Below are 13,105 nucleotides of genomic sequence, written 5' to 3'. Positions count from 1 at the left end.
GAAGCACAGTCTAACTGGAACACATGCCTTGAAGCTTTAGAGACTGTAATACTCACTCAGCATGAGCAACACCCCCCATCACATAGCCTCCCGGATAACGGTTTATGAAGACAGTTTTTCACTGCTGACAAGTCGGCGTCTGTTCTCAAGTACTCCTGCTGATTCTCATAAAAGACGCTTCAGTATGGAGCTGGCTCTGAAACCAACTGTGCCCTGGCTTTGGGTGGTCATTAACAAAAGAAATGCTTTAACAGCATCTAAATTATACATGTCATCGTTATCATACTTCACACTGCCCTCCAGCAAGTTACATGTTAAAGATATACATTTGATTGTAATGAATAATTCACTAATAATATTTCAAAGGGTCAAAAAATCACATATGTGAGAAATCTATCTACAGAGGAAACAAGTTTACTTGGGAATACTCAGAACTGAAGCTTAACAAAATCAATCAGCAAGTATTTTTAAATTTCCCACAAAGTTACATTGTGATCTTAAAGTCAGTGAGACTGTTTCACAATGAAATAACATAGTGTTTCCTATTCCAGAGTTGTTACTTTACTTTTTACTGTATCTTTAAAATGTTTTCCAGTAAAAGTAGGTCGAGATAATGAAAGAAACAGATGTCAATGAGCATTTCACAAAGGAAGTGGACTTCTCTTTGGACTATATCAAGGATTATATTAATTTACAGTAAACCATTATGATTTCAATCAATTATTAATATTTCACTTTATACAGCTAATGCTTTAGAGTAGCTCAATGAAATTATCTTTCTGTGGCTTAGTTTACTTGTAAACGAAAGGAAGATGTAGCTTCCGTTTGACATTCCAAGTGACAGTACAAGCTCAACTCGCTCCTTATAAATCATTCTGAAAGATTGTTCTCATTTCTTTTTTCACTTTGGCCTAAAACTTGTCTCTTATTATGTCTCAATCAATATTACATCGCCATATCAAGTTCTGATTATGTGGAGATTATGTGGAGAAATGTTCTTCAGAAACATGCATTGATCCAAGGAGCTGATTGATATATGCTGAATTATTTGAAGGAAAAGAACGCAGTATAGATGAAAATGCTAAGAAGTGACTTCCTATTAAATTTATTTCATCAATATGGGTATTAATCTTTAGGAAGCTGAGCTAAAAATTTAAACTAAAATTACTAGTCCTTAATTAGAATATGTGAGCAGCTTTTATATTCTCTGCCTGGATGTCTCATGAGTGTATGCATTTCTTTCTAATACTGACCCTCCTACATTGAAACAGTGATGTACAAAAGGTAATTGGGTTTGAGGAAGCATGTAGCAACTGCCATGGGTTTTTCAAATGCTTGCTCTGGGATATGGAGGCATCAATGTAAACATTTTTTTCTTGCATTCTATGTGACAGATAGTTGCCGCAATAATGGCAATCACTGGCATCGTGATGATGGCGTATGCAGATAACTTCCATGCCGATTCCATCATAGGAGTGGCATTTGCAGTGGGTTCAGCCTCAACATCTGCACTGTATAAGGTATTTTGTGTACTTCTTTATGTGCTTATTATCATTTGTAGCTTATATTTTTATAAAGTAATAAGTAATATTTTATAAAGAAAGGACAAAGAAAATCTTGGCTAGAAAAAAAAAGATAGTTTAAATAATAATAACAAGTACCAATTATTGAGTACTTGCTACAGGCTGTATACTTGCCAGAATTTTCACCTGTTAATATACCTTTATGAGACACAGGTACTTATTCCCACTTTGCAGATGAGGAAACTGAGACTTTGAAAGATTAGGTAACTTTTCCAATGTCATCCACCCAGGAAGTGATAGCAAGATTTAAATCTGGACTGGTCAACTCCAAGGGTTTCCCTGGTGGCCATGACCCCACCCCTCCCAAACAGCCAACCAGTTGTAGCAGGAGCTGAGAAAGACTTCTCTATGTTTAACTACCTTCAGTCATTATTTTAACTACAATGAGGTGTTAAAAATCCTAAACCAACTATCACTTGAGAGTTTAGTTTGCTACATATTAACCCCACGCTATGTTATTAGCTAGATGAAGAGCCTCTTTCTCTCTTTGATGCATATGCTGGGTCTATACTATGTACTCACTCTCCCCTGGAGCTACCTGTCATCAGTGAAAGCTCTATTCAGAGTCACTGCCCCTGACTTCAGAAGCAAGAACTAAGAAAGCAGATCTAAAAGGTTATTCACCAAAGTGCCGCTTTCCAAAGCCAACTTTCTGGATGTTGCAACTGTTCCACTTTCACCTCTTATGGTGTTTCAATGAGAAAATCTTCTCTGAAAGGCAGAAAATGCCCGCTGCATCCCTCCTGGATGCCTGTTCTGCTTATTTACCAACTCTGCGGCTCAGAGGACGTTGTGTCTATTTCCATATTGACATTTCCTGGCCCACTGATTCTCTGACAAGTTTGACAAGTGTTCACTCAGTCACCACTAGTGTTTAACTTGCCCCCAGCTGAGACTCCACTGAGATGTCTGATGTAAACAAAGACCACCAGCACATGCTCAAGTTCTAAGTCTCTCAAGAGAAAAAACAATATGTTTAGTGGAAAGTAAAAGAAATACCTGGATTTGCTGTATGCCTGGAATGTCTCTTTTATAGAGAAAATTCTCCTAACCACATTACAGATGTATTCATTCTGGTAGTTGTAATATTTGCTGATACATACAACATCATATATACACCACAGAAAAGATATATTCTATGCTACATAGTTTGAGGATTAATAAAGGAAGCAGAGGGGTTAAAAAACCAAGAAATATGGACTAGAGACCTGTCTCCTCCCAAACTAAATGTATGATTTAGGTTAGCTATTTACATATCTTTGTCATCTTTCTCTATACACAGATTTATAATCGAGAAAAGAAAAAACAATCTTTAAAATCTCCAGACCTTGAGAAAATATTTTAAACTCAGAGAGAAAAGTGCTTATAAATCCAAGGCATCACTATTGAAAGTGAAAGTCACTCAGTCATGTCCTACTCTTTGCAACCCCATGGACTATACAGTCCACGGAATTCTCCAGGCCAGAATACTGGAGTGGGTAGTCTCTCCCTTTTCCAGGGGATCTTCCCAACTCAGGGATCAAACCCACGTCTCATGCATTGCAGGTGGATTCTTTGCCAGCTGAGCCACAAGGGAAGCTATTACTTCTCTCAATAACATGATGACAGGTTTTCTCTGTCCAATTTAGTTTTCAGTAATTATCAAAATAAGGATAAAATTAATCCCATGCTTGAAGGAAAGAACTAATGGCATCTCAAACCTAAACGTTTCTGGGCTGGTCTGCACTCTTCTTTATCATCTACCCTATACCTGTAACTGACAGCGGGTTTTTCCCAGTTACAGTATCCCTGTGGCATACCAAGTGGGATTTATTTTATGACAATTTCTGTTTTACATAAAGGCTAGAGTGTATTTGAATTCCTCAGCTCAGCAGCCCATTTAGTGTCATGGAAATGTTGGGATAAGACGACATAGAGCATAAGTTCTGGGCCAGTTAGCTCATGATGAAGAACTTGCCTTTCTGATCCAATAACAGTCCCTGACCGAGTGGCTAACAGGTTCCTTTCCTGTTCTAGGTTTTGTTTAAGATGTTTCTTGGAAGTGCTAACTTTGGTGAGGCAGCACACTTTGTCTCCACGTTGGGTTTCTTCAATTTAATCTTCATCTCCTTCACCCCAGTCATCCTGTATTTCACCAAGGTGGAGCACTGGTCCTCGTTTGCAGCTCTGCCATGGGGCTGTCTCTGCGGGATGGCAGGGCTCTGGCTGGGTGAGTAGCCAAGTCTTGCCTTCTATTTCCTATGTCACTTGTCCTTTCCTTGGAGAGTTAAATTGTCATAATAGAAGCATTCCCTTCTTAGATGCCTAAGTAAAATAGACATCCCTATCTTCTATTTCCCAAACTCACTTAAGGTTGGTTAATGGTTATAAGGTTCTTTGCAGGCTATTGCTTGATTAGGTCAGAGCAGTCCAACTGGCATGTCCATGGGTTAAGGGCTGCCCCACCTGGCCCATCCCCAGTGCACTGAGTTCTCTCTGTGTTAAGGTTGCCCTGAGACAAAATGAGGAGACAGCCTCTCTCCTGACTGTGTTACACACGCCAGGGTTTTATGGTCTTAGTGCTTCTGCTCTCAAGTTTTTTTTGCTACCTTCTCTTCTCCATAGGAATCAGATATGATCTAGTCAGAGCCGGGCTGGGACACAGATTTGAGAGGTGAACAGTAGACTGTATTCTGTCCTGCCCCCACCCGATCACCTAGAACTATGGTTTCAATTTGCTTAGATTCACCTGGCCTCACTCCTGCTTTTGGTTCGGCCTGTCTTCAGGGAGTGCCTTAGTCCACATGCAGGTTGGAGTCCTCCGTTTACCTGATGTGTCTCAGGCAGGGCCCCGGGCTACAGATAACATATTGAACTATATATTCTTGTCCTTAGATCGTCAAAAGAGCTTGTAAGGGTTCTAAAGAAAGTGCTAAGGAAAAGCAGTTACCCATTTTGATGAAGCTACCAGTTCTCGTTGAATGAAAACTTCAGTTCTCAACCAAAGACCAATACTTCTATCAATCTGCTAAAATACTCAGTCCAGCCGACAAAATGACAGTTGGGGAACTTAGCAGAGTCTATGCTATGCTTATTAAATTTCTGATTTATTAGGACTGGTTGTATTTAACTCCCCATATCTGAGGAGAGAGTTGAGATGCTGGAATATTCATTCCCATTGCAGCTCTGTCAGAAAGAAGGAGTAGTAATTGATATTAACTTACAAAGGTGTTTGGCCTTGATTGCTACTGTTATTGTATGAAAATGATGAACAAGCCCAAGTCTTGTGGAAATGCAACCCATTGTCTCTAACAAGCACGAGTGACTCCAGATACCTAAATTTTTGAGCTTAACTAAAGCAAGAATTATAGAAAGCAGTAGAAGAATAAACACTGTCCTAACTGTAATGGTTCTAGAACCATCTTTGGTTTACAGAGAAAGGGGCAATATGGTTTGGGGTCATTTCCATACAGAGAGATCTTTCCTGAATTGAGGACTTTTCATAGTTGTAATTTTTCATAGTTGTCATATTTCTCTAACCCCCTAAAACAAATATTGGCTTGACATCTATTAAAATAATGCTATATAATTTATAAATGTTTTTCTTTTTGAAAACAAATACTTTTGATCATTGTTGAGTATGTGATTACTTGAATAACTTTATATTTAAAGTGTCCAAAGATATAAATTAAAGGATATCAAGTTATACCTTCAGTTTTTTCTGTGGACCCACCTTAAGGTTATCTGTATATAAATCAGGATGTGGAAAAGCTCCCTGGTGTTCAGTGAATTATATGCGCCTCTGTTGGTTCATGTGATGCACACCCCAAAAGAGAGTGAATAGCACAGCATAGGCCATCCTTGGACAGATCTTCTGTTAGGCAGTAACACTAGCACCTTTTAGTTATCCAGGAACATGGCATAATATAGCAAACTAGCAAGGGAGAAAGCCTCAATCAGTCATTAGCTCTCAACCTCTGGCTCAACTTTATAGTGCTAACAAGCAGTACAGTGAACACATTATTTCACCTCTTTGCATGGCTCCCTACCCCTTTTGTGAGCCAACTGGTAAGAAATCAGGCAACTAGGGTGGCAGAAGAAGAAAAAGGAACAAGACCTTTGCAGGTATGATACATATGAATCCATCTCCAAAATTAGAGGATTAATTGACCAATGTTACTCATTTGAAAAGACCCTGATGTTGGGAAAGATTGAGGGCAGGAGGAGAAGGGGACGACAGAGGATGAGATGGTTGGATGGCATCACTGAATCAATGGACATGAGTTTGGTAACAGGAGTTGGTGATGGACAGGGAGGCCTGGTGTGCTGCGGTTCATGGGGTCACAAAGAGTCGGACACGACTGAGCAACTGAACTGAACTGAACAGATAATTTAGAAGGCATGTTTAGCATAGACATTGATTCTTTTATGTTAAAGGAAGGAAAGAGCCCAGCATCTCAGTTCCCCTTTATCCTGTACGTGTGTGTTAGTTACTCAGTCATGTCCAACTGTTTGCAACCTGATAGACTGTAGCCCACCAGGCTCCTCTGTCCATGAAATTCTTGAGGCAAGAATACTGGAGTGGGTTGCCATTCCCTTCTCCAGGGGATCTTCCTGACCTAGGGATCAAACCCAGGGCTCCTGCATTGCTGGCAGATTCTTCACCATCTGAGCCACCATCCTCCTCTATTTGACAGCCTTCAACATCCTGGTGAATGTTGGTGTGGTGCTGACATACCCAATCCTCATCTCTATCGGGACAGTGCTCAGCGTTCCTGGAAATGCAGGTACTGTACAAACTGACATGTGCACAGGAAGTTCCCGGCTTGTGTTTGTTTTACACCCGGAGTTACTTCTTCGAGTAATTGTGAATTGTAGCCCTTGCCTGGGAACATGTTTTTAAATATCTTGAAGGTGGCAGACAACAGAATAACTGTGCAGCAGATTTAAAAATTGCAACTACAAACACTGTTTTTACGTGGCCGTGCTTTTAGAATTAAATACCAAATGTATCATTTGGGTTTCATGTAATCTCCCTGACAACCTAATTTTGTGGTATTTTTAGAGGAAGTCCTATGGAAACAAAAGGCATCCCAGCACAGGACTCTCAAGTCAGCGTCACTAATGAAAGTGTAGGGAGCGTACAGGGTGTTGGCTCCCCATCAGACTGCCCATGGGGAGCTGTGAAAGCTCCTCCTGGGGACATAGCAGATGGCCCTCTGGAATAGATACAGGAAAAAAGCAATTTGACTCATTTCAGGGACAAGAGGAAAAGCTGTTTTTCCAGGAAAATCTTTCTAGTGAAAACTGTCAGTGGAACAAATAATGAAAGTGAATTATCTGGATGACTTCTAATTTTAAAATTCTATGTTTCCAAGTTTTTGGTAGCCTTCTTTCTTTGTCCCAGGATAATCAGCAAATGTTTATTGAACACTTACTACATGATCAGGATTATAGAAAAGACTGGGGGGTGGAGAGAGAAAAGATAGTATTGGTCCCATAACAGACTTTCACTGAATACTACAATATTCAGATGGTATGGTACTGGCACAAAAACAGAAATATAGATCAATGGAACAGAATAGAAAGCTCAGAGATAAACCCACCTACAGTCACCTAATCTATGACAAAGAAAGCAAGAATATACAATGGAAAAAACAGTCTCTTCAATAAGTAGTACTGGCAAAACTAGACAACCATATGTTAAAGAATGAAATTAGAACACTCATTAACATCATACAAAAATAAATTTTAAATGGATCAAAGACCTAAATGTAAGACTAGACACTATAAAACTCTTAGGGGAAAACATAGACAGAACACTCTTTGACATAAATCACAGCAAGATCTTTTTTGACCTATCTCCTAAAGTAATGAAAAGAAAAACAAAAATAAATAGGACCTTATTGAACTTAAAAGCTTTTGCACAGCAAAAGAAATCATAAACAAGATGAAAAGACAACCCTCAGAATAGGAGAAAATATTTGCCAATGAAGCAACTGGCAAGGGATTAATCTCCAAGATAGATAAACAGCTCATGTGGCTCAATTCCCTAAAACCAAACAACCCAATCAAAAAATGGGTAGAAGACCTAAATAGATATTTCTCCAAAGATGACATTACAGATGGCTAAGACACACATGAAAAGATGCTCAACATCACTAATTATTACAGGAATCCAAATCAAAACTAAAATGAGGCATCACCTTCACCCTGGTCAGAATGGGCACCATCAAAAAAATCTATAAACAAATACTGGCGAGGACGTGGAGAAAAGGGAATCCTCCTACACTATTGGTTGGAATGTAAATTGACACAGCCACTATAGAGAACAATATGGAGGCTCCTTAAAAACACTGACCCAGCAATCCCACTCCTGGGCATATACCCAAAGAAAACTATGATTACAGAAGATACATGCATGCCTGTGTTCACGGCAGAAGTATGTAGAATCGCCAGGACAGGAATGGATAAAGAAGATTTGGCGCATATATATACTGGAATATTAGCCATAAAAAGGAATGAAATAGTGCCGTTTCTTAAGAGTCGGACACAACTGAGAGACTTCACTTTCACTTTTCACTTTCCTGCATTGGAGAAGGAAATGGCAACCCACTCCAGTGTTCTTGCCTGGAGAATCCCAGGGACGGGGGAGCCTGGTGGGCTGCCATCTGTGGGGTCGCACAGAGTCGGACATGACTGAAGCGACTTAGCAGCAGCAGCAGAGATGTAAACGGACCTAGAGATTGTCATACAGAGTGAAGTCGGAAAGAAAAAAAAACAAATATCATATATTAATGCATATGCATATATGTGGAATCGAGCAAAATGGTACAGATGAACCTATTTGCAAAGCAGAAATAGACACACAAATGTAGAGAACAAACGTATGTACACCAAAGGGGGAAGTAGGGTGGGATGCATTGGGAGATTGGGATTAACATACACACTATTATGTATAAAATAGATAATTAATGAGAACCTTCTACATAGCACAGGGAACTCTACTTAATGCTCTGTGGTGAAAAAGAGGGGATATACGTATACACATAGCTGATTCACTTTTCTGCACAACAGAAACTAACACAATTGTAAAACAACTAAACTCCAAAACACAGGAGTGCTATGAGAAAAAAGGACTTCCCTGGTGGCTCAGACGGTAAAGCGTCTGCCTGCAATGCTGGAGACTCAGGTTCAATCCCTGGGTCAGGAAGATCTCCTGGAGAAGGAAATGGCACCCCACTCCAGGATTCTTGCCTGGAAAACCCCATGGGCGGAGGAACCTGGTAGACTACAGTTCATGGGGTGGCAAAGAGTCAGACACGACTGAGCGACTTTACTTTCTATGAGAAAAAAAAAAAAAAAAACTTACCCTGAATATGGAAAAAAGACTGATTATATGAAGTAACTTAGAGCTCCACAAAGTAACTTATCATTAAATGCTAAACTGTGTAAAAGACTCCAAGGACTATAAGATATTTAGAGGAAAGTCATATCAGGGAGGAGTGGAGTTATCAAGAAATTCCATTTACTCATCCATGGATTCGTTCATTTAATAAATAATTTCCGAGTACTTAGTATATGCTACCAACTGTGCTAACACTGATGATAAATCCTGAGTAAGACACGGTCCCTGCCCTCAGGATCATGTGGTCATAGAAGGGAGATAAAAGGAACTCAGTAATTACAATGTAGAGAGAGAAAGACTTTGACAGAGCTGTGTACTGAATGCTCTGAGAGCACACAGGAGGGGCATTGAAGGAAGCTTCTTGCAAGAAGAATAAAAGGAGGAATTTAACAGAGGGTTTAGCTGGATGAAGTGCATACAAGGAGGAAAGAGCATTTCATACAAAGAGAAGAGCATGTATATGATTCTACTAATACATGCCTCCCAAAACTGAAAACAAGGACTCAAAAATATTCCTGTATGAGATGTTCACCGCAGCACTATTCACAAAAGCCAAATGTGGAAACACCAGATGTCCATCAAGAGATGAATCAATAGACACATTGTGATACAATGGGATATTATTCAGCCATAAAAGGAATGAAGCACTAACACATGCTATGATGTGGCTGAACCTCAAAAACATTATGTCAATCAAAAGAAACCAGACATAAAATGTCATATATTGTATGTTTCAATTTATAAGAAATACCTAGAATAGATAAATCCATAGACACACAGCAGATTGGTGGTTTCCAGGTTTTGGGGTGGGGGTAGGAGACTGGGGAGTAACTGCTTAATGGGTATGGGGTTTTATTTTGAAATGATGAAAACGTTTTACACCAGATGGAGAAGCTGGTACATTAATCTGTACAAAATGAATGTACAAAATGCTAGTAAACTCACTTGAAAGTGGTTAATTTTAATTTGCATGAGTTTCACTGCAACTAAAAATTTTTAAAAAGACTAGCATTTGCAAAGACCTAGACATTAATAAGCTTGGTTCATTTAAAAAATCTTCAGTGGGCCAGTGAAACTGGAGAAGTATGAGGGAATACAGAGGAAAGACATTAGGAAATAAAACTGCATGTATACACTGCTATATTGAAAACAGATACTCAACAAGGACTGACTGTTACAGCACAGGGAACTCTGCTTAATATTCTGTAATAACCTAAATGGGGCCAAAATTTGAAAAAGAATAGATACATGGATATGTGTGACCAAATCACCTTAGGGTACACCTGAAACACTGTTAATCAACTATGCTGTAATATAAAATAAAATTATTTTTTAAAATTGCAGAGGCTATTCAATCAGATGGTATTTGCCTGGCAGGGTAAGTATGATTTAGAGAAAAGAAATGGAAAGCAGGTGTAGAGAGCCATGTCAATAACGACATAGAAAAAGGAAAGATAAGCTTGTGAGAACAAGAGAGACTTTGGAAATCTTCTAGAAGTAGCACTGGTTTGGGTCACTGGTTTTCAGAGAAGCTTAGAAACCGTCACAGGCTGACTGACTTGCTGTTGCTCCCCTAGCTGTGGATCTCTTGAAGCAGGAGGTAATATTCAATGTCGTCCGCCTGGCTGCCACCATCATCATCTGCATTGGGTTTCTGCTGATGCTCTTGCCTGAGGAGTGGGATGAAATTACCCTGCGATTCATCAACAGCCTAAAGGAAAAGAAGAGCGAGGAGCACGTGGATGACATCACTGATTCCAGTGTCCACCTGCGAAGCAGAAGCAGGGCCAATGGGGCTGTGTCCATACCGCTGGCTTAAGGAGGGACACATTTTGAATGCACGTGTATGTATATTCTGTGAATATAATAAAATTTTCTCACTACCTGTACACTCAAATGACAGTATTAACTCTGAATTTGGATAAATCATGTGTGAAATAATGCCAACATAAAAGTTTACATTTATATGCTTATCAAGGAACTGGTGTAAATAGTCATAATAAATTTTTTATTAAAACATATTCATCCTAGTTCTACTTCTGGCTTTTTTGGGGGAGGGATTTTTGCCCTAATTCATAGAATTCCCTGAAAATATGAGATTCTTTTAAATATAGCAGTATATATATGACCATCCCAAACTCTGCTATATTTAAAGGGATAACCAACAGGGATCTACATGGAAATCTGCTCAGTGTTATGCGGCAGCCTGGATGGGAGGTGGGGTTGGGGGAGTACCATATGCAGCCCCATACACTGTGGTCCACCAGGTTCCTCTATCCATGGACTTCTTTAGGCAAGAACATTGGAGTGGGTAGCCTTCCCTTCTCCAGGGGATCTTCCCAACCCAGGGACTGAATTTGGGTCTCCTGCACTGCAGGCATATTCTTTACCCTCTGAGCCACAAGGGAAGCCTGAAGGGGAGAATGGAGACATGTCTGTGTATGGCTGAGTCCCTTCACTGTTCACCTGAAACTATCCCACTGTTAATCAGCTGTACCCCAACACAAAATAAAAAGCTCAAAATAAATAAAGATAACATTCACTCCTATTAGGAAAAAAACGAGATTCTATTAAATTACGGGCTTGTCATGACCTTTTTCTCACCTGGAACTGAGACCTTTTCATTCAGTCAGAAAAAAACCGCATACTTTATATATTCAAGGCCAATAAGAGCCTTTAATTTGAAATCTAGAAAGTAATGAAATACCAATAGAGCATCTTCCAAATGCAAGAACTACTAGGAACTACTAGAGCCACTAGGAACAGTGAAAATCTGAGGGTACAAAAGGCTCCTCTAGACTTTCAACAAGCTTTCAGGAGCACCAAGCATAAAAGAAGTTACAAATATCTCTAATATGAGCTAGATGTTTGAAAATGGTACAATGGTTATGGAGAAGACATCTATCACCAGCCATCTCTAAATCTTTCACCAGTTTTAGGCTTGCTTACGTTTGCTCTCACTTGTTCAACTCCCATTCACTCTTCAGCCCACCTTCTGCCCCCATCATTCCTCTGGTGAAGTGCATTCACCAAAGTTACCAATGACCTTTTTCCTGCAAAACCATAACAACAGTGTTCAACTCCAATTATATTGTCTTCTGGGTAGCATTTGACATGATGACCGCTCCTTTTTCCTACCATATTCTCTTCACCTAGATCCCCTTCTAGGTGAAGGAGATCTCCTGGTTCTCTTTCTGCCTTACTGGCTTCTCCTCTGGACTCCTCTTCCTAGGCTGGTCTCATCACTGTGAGTGTTCAGTCCTTGTCCTTCTTAGCATCTCTTTCCACACTCTCTCCCCTCGGATATCTCACTTGTTTCCATGGCTTTTAATGTCATCCCTGTGGTGATAGCTTTATAATATATGTCTCCAGCCCAGATTTGTCTCCAGGTCAGACCTGACTATCTAAATGCTTCCTGCAAGCTCACTTGGATGCCTCATTGTTCATTTTGCATTCAAGGACATAGTTGAATTTATCATCTCTCCTCCTCAGATCTACCCCTTCTTCTTTCTTGTTTCCTGTCTAGGTCAATGGTACCATTATCCCCTGGCTGCCCAAGCCAGAGATCAAACTTCACATCTGCCTTCCTCACCCTCCACATTAAGTCCTACTGATTGTTTTCCTTAATATTTCCTGAATGCATGCCCTTCTCTACTATGCTACCTATTCTAGGAGCCTATCATCTCTTTCCCTGATGAATGAAGTATGCTTTTTACTGGTCTAATTCTCAGTGTGGCCTCCCTCTAAGCCTTTTTGTGCCCTGCAGAATGACTTCTCTAATATATAAACTTGATCACTCAACTTCCCTATATATAATACTTCAGTGCCATCTCATTGTCCTCGGAGTAAGGTCCAAACATCTCTGCAGGTCATTCAAAATTCATCACTGATTGGCCCCTGCCTGCCTCTAGAGAAGCACCATCCAGTAGAACTTTCTATGATGATGGAAACAGTTCAGATCTGCACTGTTCAACACTGTCCACAACTGACTATTGATCTCTTTAAATATGGCTAAGGCAATTGAGGGACTGCATTTCTAATTTTACTTTTAATTAATTTTAAGTTAATGATAATTAGCCACATGTGTCTCTTGGCTACCATATTGGACAGCATAGTTTCTACCACACCACCCTCT

The 13,105-nt window shown here is 39.8% G+C and overlaps 1 protein-coding gene across 1 annotated transcript in view; it reads left to right on the top strand.

The window, feature by feature from the left end:
• SLC35F4 (solute carrier family 35 member F4) overlaps nt 1-10,991 on the top strand; it is a 31,473-nt gene extending 20,482 nt beyond the window's left edge. Inside the window, exons 4-7 of the mRNA XM_015097092.4 lie at nt 1,395-1,520; nt 3,600-3,792; nt 6,260-6,349; nt 10,548-10,991. Of these exons, the coding sequence (XP_014952578.3) occupies nt 1,395-1,520; nt 3,600-3,792; nt 6,260-6,349; nt 10,548-10,789 (651 nt within the window). The 3' untranslated portion in view covers nt 10,790-10,991. The remainder of the gene's footprint in view (nt 1-1,394; nt 1,521-3,599; nt 3,793-6,259; nt 6,350-10,547) is intronic.
• The last annotated feature ends 2,114 nt before the right edge of the window (nt 10,992-13,105 follow it).

Source organism: Ovis aries, chromosome 7 (assembly GCF_016772045.2).
Source record: "Ovis aries strain OAR_USU_Benz2616 breed Rambouillet chromosome 7, ARS-UI_Ramb_v3.0, whole genome shotgun sequence".
NCBI lineage: Eukaryota > Metazoa > Chordata > Mammalia > Artiodactyla > Bovidae > Ovis > Ovis aries.
Note: the sequence above shows the minus strand (reverse complement) of the source record. Positions and strands in the feature narration are given on the sequence as shown.